Genomic DNA, 7,500 nt, shown 5'->3' with positions numbered 1-7,500 from the left:
CGACATCAAAGTCATAAAACATATTTTATTTTTGGAGTGCAATGTGTAAATCTTCAAAAAAGATCAGGGACTCTCGAAGTCTACACCTCACAATGCCTCTGGGGAAAATATTGTTGGTCATGACAAGTGAATATTATGCTTTCAAGCTAAACCCACTGAACGAAAATGTTAGGCTATGTGTATGGATTATAATGTTAGCGTGAGCTTTGGGACATTTCCCCAAAATGAGTAAATAAATGTATAAAAACATTTTTAATGTTGTCTCCTTATGTGTAACAGATGTTCCAATGATGATATCTCATTTGATGAGGAATGTAATTCAGAGACCACCCCGCGAAAGAGGCAGAGAACTGGTCTGTCTACCACGTCACAATCTCCAGCAAAATCTGTTATCTCTCGATCGCCTTCCTCTTTACCGGTTGTTCAGTGGAGAGGCAAGAGAAGGAGTGTACGCCGATACATCCCTGGGTTTTCCTTTACCATCTCAGAAGTCAAGTGGCAGAATGGAGATAAGCCAGATATTGAGCCACCTCAACCGGTCTTCAGACCTGCGGGAACACCTGGCCCACAGGTGGTCACCACCGCATCTTTGAGTCCTCTACAGTTCTTTGAATTGTTCTTTTCAACATCAGTGATGCAGACCATTGTAAATAACACAAATGCCTATGGGGCCAAGTGTCGCAATGGGAAGAAGCCATGGCGGGACATTACTATAAAAGAGTTCAGGTCATACTTGGCTCTGGTGATTTACATGGGTCTGTTGAAATGTTCCTCGCTGAGAGACTACTGGAGGACATCTAACATCTTCAGTCTGCCGTATCCTGCACGAATTATGTCTTCTAGGAAGTTTCACATGATCTCTCAATCTATTCATATCAGCGATCCCAAAGAAGATGAAGAGAATGACAAGAAGAAGGGAACGGCTGAATACGACCGGCTGTGTAGGATCAAGCCGCTGTACCAGCAGATTCGAGAGGCCTGCAAGGACTCGTTTCATCCCTTTCAGAACATCTCCATTGACGAAAGAATGGTGGCAGCAAAGGCGAGAAATGGACTTAAGCAATATATGAAAAATAGTCCTACACAATGGGGCTACAAACTATTTGTACTGGCAGATTCTTGCTGCGGCTACACATGGGACTTCTTCGTTTACGAGGGAAAGTCAAATTTAGAGCGGAGCAAAGGGATTAGCTATGATTCCGTCATGACGCTGGCGAATGAGAAGTTGTTGGGCACTGGCTACAAGCTGTTTGTGGACAACTTCTACACCAGTCCGACACTCTTCAGGGACCTCCTCCGTAAGAAGATCTGGGCTTGTGGCACAGTTCGTCCAAACAGGATGGGGCACTCTGAAAAACCACCTCCTCGCGGCAATATACGTTGGTTTCGGGACGACAACCTCCTATTTCTGGAGTGGAAGGACAAGAAGGAGGTACTGATATGCTCCACCTTTCATAAAGCCTATAATGGTGACACGGTGAAGAGGAAGGTGAAGAAGAACGGCGCTTGGGTCATCAAGGATTTCCCTGTTCCAGCTGCAGTTCTGGACATCAATAAGTGAGCACAATTTATTCAGTCGAGTTATGAACTTTGCATTGTCTCTTTGTGTCTGTCTCTAATACTATAACATGTGGTTTAAAAAGATAGTCACAATCTTCTTTTTATTATAGGCACAGGGGGGGAGTGGATCTGTCCAATACGCTACTTGGATATTACACAGTTCTGCTTAAAACGATGAAGTGGTATCAGTCATTTTTTTACCATTTTGTGGACCTTGCGGTAGTAAATGCCTTCATTTTGCACCAACAGATGTCCAAGGAAAAGAACCAGAAGCCTCTGGTTCAAAAAGCGTTCCGGGAGTTGCTCGTGTCTGAGCTTGCAGGAACAGGGTCTGCTTCTCCTGCTTCTCCTATTCCTTCGGTTTCCCACCTGCCCACGTTCATCAGTGGGGACAGCACTTTTGGAAGGAGGGAATGCAAGATCTGCCACCGAAAAACTCCAGTCATGTGTGAGACTTGTGGTGCGGCTCTGTGCTTGGTTCCCAAGCGTGAATGTTTTGTAGACTGGCATGGATCGGGTAGTTTTGAGTAGGTATCCAAGTGCAGAGTGTATTGCATAGTGCAGAGTGGGTTTACAATGGCCGAGTTCATTGGCAAACGGATGAACTGGAAATATAGGACAGAAAGTTGAAGGTAACTTTGGTGACGCCAACTCCTGGTGTTGGGACAATGGAGATGCGTGCTCTGATATTACAGTAGTTCATGATCAATGGGTGCCACAGTTGTAAGTAGTTAAAGTACTTTTTCTATTGAAATGTAACCAGTATTAATAACACATTTTGATCTCATTGTGTGTGCTCCGAAGTAGTAAAGTTAAATAAATGATTATCTTCATGTCTGGTTTGTGAGGTGATGTATGTCAGGAAATAATTTGGTTACTGACTTTTCAGAATATCTTTGGAGGTATAATGAGGCATGGTTTCAACAAAAAATGAAATCAAAGAACGAACCGGTGTGATGTCATGTTGAGCTAAATCTGGCCAAAATCTTGAGTTCTTATTTGTGGTTCGTAGCGGCTCGCCGGGGCGAACTTTCAGGAGAACGTCTATCTGCCATTGGTCCTCGTCATCGGAGCTCCACCTACTTTGAGACCGAAAACGAATTCCCATTTAGTCATTTAAGATTCGTCACAATGAACGCAACGGCGTATAGGGTTATTAGCAAGCTGGTGCAAACATACCAACATCTGTACGATCGTTCACGTAGAGACATTGTCTAAGAACATGTCATGCGATGAATCTGTTTCATTAGTCTACTAAAGGAATCAAGTCTACTAGACACTTGAAAGACGTTCACACATCTGCCCAAAGTGAGATATGTCTCTCATATCATTCTTTTGTCTGTATTCTTCCCATTAACACACTTTTAAACACCCATCTTTGCAGTAGTATCAGTGTCATCATAAATTCCAATAATTAATGTAATTAGCGCTAAGAATGTTAGCTGTAGTTAAGAGTGTTAGCGCATTAGCGCCATTTTATGTATTGACGCTATGTACTTTATATACATTACTGGAGTATTATTATCATCGAGTAGTTAAAGTCATTTTAATTGTATTTTCTCCCTAATTTGTAACGCCCAATTCCCAATGCGCTCCAAGTCCTCGTGGTGGCGTAGTGACTCGCCTCAATCCTGGTGGCGGAAGACGAATCTCAGTTGCCTCAGCGTTTGAGGCATTCACACACAACTCAACACACGCCCCATTGAGAGCGAGAACCACATTATAGCGACTACGAGGAGGTTACCCCGTGTGACACTACCCTCCCTAGCAACCGGGCCAATTTGGTTGCTAAGGAGACCTGGCTGGAGTCACTCAGCACGCCCTGAGATTCAAACTCACGACTCCAGGTGTGATAGTCAGCGTCAATTCTCGCTGAGCTAACCAGACCCCACTAAATGTTCTACGTAACGCTTCACCCAGCGTTGTGGACAGTCTCTGAATGTTCGCAAACAGTATGTCGTTGCTTAGCTGTTTCAAATGTTTACATCTGAGGATGCCAAGTAAAACCTAAACTAATGTGACATTAAAGTGTATTATCAGTTACTTTATGCCTCATTCTATGTGTAGAATTCACATTTCTAAAGTAATATATATGCAGTATATTATGTTTCATTTCTATTGTTTACATGTTGATAACCTTCGCCATTGTATGCACCTGTTACCCTCCGTAATTGTATTTCATGATGAGCTTTGTTCAAAAGAATCCATGTGAGATCATCGTTTTTTAATACTTGTTTTTAAAGAAACATTTTATGCTAGAGTAATCTGGGTGTCAATATAGGTGTTACTATGGCAGACAGCTGAGAGGATTATTCAATGGGCAGAATATAGTCAAAAGAATAATAATTAAGACACATCAATGTGTCTCAGGTGTGAATGCCTTACAGACTGAAGACAAACACAGGAACGGGGCAGCATATAAAATCAGTGTGAATGGATTTTTGTGTGTGTTGGAGTAGATTTTATACCTATAACACTGTGTACATTAAATAGTCACACTCAGGACCTTCAGGACCCCATTGAAACCCATTAAAACTGCAATATTTGAATCCTGTGCCATTAAAGCATCCACAGGGCTCATGAATTATATGTTATTGTGCTTTGATTCTGGAGTCCTGAGTTCAAAATGTAAATTTTTATATTTTCCACCATTTATCCTGTGGAGCAAATACAAGCTTTTCCCTTATTCACTGTTTACTGTATTATAGAGACCTGCAGGACAACTGAATACATGATGCAGATACAAGTGTGTGTGTGTGTATATATGTATGTATGTGTGTGTGTAAAAAAAACAACCGTGACATTTTGTAAACAAACTGCCATTTATAGGGTTAAAATCATGAAAACGAATGAATATTTGGTAGTTATGATCAGGACTGATGTTTATAAAAAACATGAACTCCTAGAAAGTTGAAAATAATATTAATATATAATATTATGGCAGTTTGTTGATGCTGACATTTTTGTCCTTTGCTCCATTGTGTCTCTTGTTCCTGTTAAGGCCGATCAAATGTAGCTTTTATAACTATTTTTCTTCATGACTTTAATACATTCTGACACCTGGGCAACAAACTTACAAGTGTCTTCTGATGAAACAGACCACAATTATGACTAATACAAAGAGTTGATGAACTACAGCCATTCATATTGAGGATGTCCAATTCGGGGCTGAGCTCAGAAAATGGGAACAGTTTGATTATCCAGGAACACACACACTTTCCCCCAAAGAGTAGCGGTGTAACGGTACAAAAAGGTGCATTTCTGCATTTTCTGAACATTTTTTGTCCTAACTTTGTAATCATGTAATTCTGGTTCTGTTCTGAGTCATTAGAAAGTTTAGATCCTCCCCTTTGTGATGTCATAAAACATTTAATCATCAATAGTCGAAAACACAATTTTTCTGATGATTTGTTTTGCATGCGTTTCCTTCTGGATGGCATATTTTGTTCTGGACATCTAAGATATAACATTGGATTATTCAGCCAAGCAAGCTCACAGACAGGTACAAATGGCTCATTTTAAGAACACATCCTAAGGTAACATAAGATATAAAAGTTTGGGCTATTTTGGGCTTGCAGCAGCTGTTATCAGAGCATAAAGATACGTTTGTATTTGATGACTTGCAGAAATCAGATTTCACTTTGTGATTCTTTTGAAAAGCTTTTGAACTGTGTTATTAGTGCAATAAAATAATCTACACCGTCACATTCCTGAGAGAGAGAGCTTTCATTTGATATATGACTTGTCCATTTATGTGCTGTGTGAAGGAATTGATTTTTATGAGGTGAGTAACCGCGCCACCACAAGGACCAACTAAGTAGTGGGAATTGGGCATTCCAAATTGGGAGGAAATAAAAGTAAACATCAAAGTACAGCACAATTCCTATGTTCTCTCTCCAAATATTGAGATATTGATGTTGATTACAATTCAGTAGCAATCAGAGCTTGAAGCATTGAAGATAAATGGTATGTTCTCTTTCACCAGGTTGACTTGTTATTGATATATTGAGTATTGTTATGTTGTAAGTGTAAAATGTAAGTTAAATGAAGTTTAAGTTAAAGGAACACACTGTCAACATTGTCGACTTAAAAACCCTCTGGATTAGCTCAGTGTTTGACTAGAGGTCTGCTACAAAAGTTCTTCTTTTCCTGTATTTCTGTCATCTCTCTGTGGAATTTCAGCATTTTAAGAGGCTCTTCTTTTAGGGTTTGTCAGTCCACTGCACATCCTGTAAGCATGACCGCTTTTAAATGATGTCCAACCTGCCAGACTCATTAACAGAGCAATACGACTCCACATTAGCCACACCGTAACACTCCAGAGAGAAGTGGCTGACATAGATGGGTTCTTTACTCGCAAATCCTTAAATAAGCACTTTAAAAGTTGACTTGAGGCCCGTGTTGGAGGACTCAACCCTGCCCCGACCCACAACAGTGACTTGGTTGTACTGTAATGCGATTGAAGTGTCGATTTCAGTCCAGAGGGCTCCTGGGATTTGGTTGCATTGTCCTCCGGCACACAAAAGCTTCCTTCATACTCTGTGGAATAGTGCTGTCTTCGATGACTTGATCAGATCTGACCTGCTTTTTATCAGGTTACAGGCTTCAGAGAAGTAGGTCATGCTACCGAACTATCATTTTCATTTGCGTCTACCAAAGAGTGAAAGCTCTTGAGGCCCTCAGAGGTATGTACATGCTGTAAAAGATGATCATTTGAAGATCCAGTTATCACCAATAAGATTCTGCATTGATTTTAACCTATATAAAGACCTCTACCTTTTGATGGGACTCAACAAAATGTCACACTTCCACCATCTTATCACAGTTTACCATCTCAGGGAACAATAGACCCAACTGTACCTTATCGATGAAGGAGGCGAAGCGGTTGTTCAGTGATTTGATCTGGTCCTTCTCATGTGTGCGCACCATCTGGATGTTGGGGTCGACCTCCAGGTTGAGGGGCGCCAACAGGCTCCTGTTGACCGAGACGCTGGCGATGGGAGTCCCAAGGTAGGCTGAGCTGGTGCTGAAGCTCGGGGCAGATGCTCCCAGAGATATCCCGCTGAGACTGCTGTAGCCATAACCTCCCGTTTTCCCGCTGCTCCTCACAGAGCTGCTGGAACTGATGCGCTTGTTTCTTAGACTCATGGCTCGAGAAGGAATGTGAGTAGGTGAACGGCGGAGGGCTGAAATGGAAGATGCTTCAGATGAGAACAGGTGGGCAGACCTGAGCAACAAGTGTCCTTGCGGAGAGGGGCTGGGCTTTTAAAGTCCAACCAGGATGGGGTGGAGAGTTACTATTGTTGGAAAACCTGTTTCAGGGCACACTCACACGTACACACTATCCACTTTATCTGAGCTCACTGATCTGCATGAACGCATGCTCCATCTCTCGCTCTCAAATAGCATATAAATGTTTAATGAAATGACCTGTTGTAAACTCGTTTGAGAATTAGCATTCGTAATATAATTCCCTGCATATGAAATACTAGATATTTTAGAGCCATTAACCTTGTACCTAATGCATCTTTTTCAAAGACAACAGGTGATTAGTGCAAAATCCAAAACCTGTGTTTGTTGTTTCTGAAAATATGAATTAGCCTACTCTGTTAGTACCATTATCTGTGTCCTAATCTTTTAGAGTATTAGTCACATGACATGATGGAAGAAATGGAAAGATTAGGAATATCAGGAACGGGAGTAAAGAGTATTCTGGAGTGTGGTGGGAATGGACAAGGTAGAAGATGCTTGAACAGCGCCCAAATAAAAACAGTATTGATGGGGAGAATATGACATACTGGACAAGTTGGGAGTTTGGTAACTCCAGAAGATGGCAGTAGTGCGACATTAAGGACGCAAACAGCCGGGAAAACCCAAACAAGTAGAGGAAGGAGGGTAAAGTCTCGTGTTTGAGGAGAATGGGACGAATCCCTGCTGTTT

At 41.5% G+C, this 7,500-nt stretch overlaps 2 protein-coding genes across 5 annotated transcripts in view; one reads left to right on the top strand and one right to left on the bottom strand.

The window, feature by feature from the left end:
• The window catches only part of LOC127641420 (keratin, type II cytoskeletal 8-like), a 41,758-nt gene extending 34,965 nt beyond the window's left edge, over nt 1-6,793 (bottom strand). The window contains exon 1 of the mRNA XM_052124432.1: nt 6,421-6,793. Coding sequence (XP_051980392.1) covers nt 6,421-6,708 — 288 coding nt within the window. The 5' untranslated portion in view covers nt 6,709-6,793. The remainder of the gene's footprint in view (nt 1-6,420) is intronic.
• LOC127641417 (piggyBac transposable element-derived protein 4-like) overlaps nt 1-7,500 on the top strand; it is a 40,735-nt gene that overhangs the window by 26,204 nt on the left and 7,031 nt on the right. For 3 of the 4 annotated variants that reach the window (XM_052124425.1, XM_052124422.1, XM_052124424.1), the window contains exons 2-3: nt 280-1,557; nt 1,671-2,761. In XM_052124425.1, the coding sequence (XP_051980385.1) occupies nt 280-1,557; nt 1,671-2,091 (1,699 nt within the window). In that variant the 3' untranslated portion in view covers nt 2,092-2,761. Of the gene's footprint in view, nt 1-279; nt 1,558-1,670; nt 2,762-7,500 lie in introns of those variants that run through there. The other variant, XM_052124423.1, reaches the window with a different exon arrangement.

Source organism: Xyrauchen texanus, chromosome 50 (assembly GCF_025860055.1).
Source record: "Xyrauchen texanus isolate HMW12.3.18 chromosome 50, RBS_HiC_50CHRs, whole genome shotgun sequence".
In the NCBI taxonomy this organism is placed as follows: domain Eukaryota; kingdom Metazoa; phylum Chordata; class Actinopteri; order Cypriniformes; family Catostomidae; genus Xyrauchen; species Xyrauchen texanus.
The sequence above is the reverse complement of the archived record's forward strand: the minus strand, read 5'-3'. Positions and strand labels throughout refer to the sequence as shown.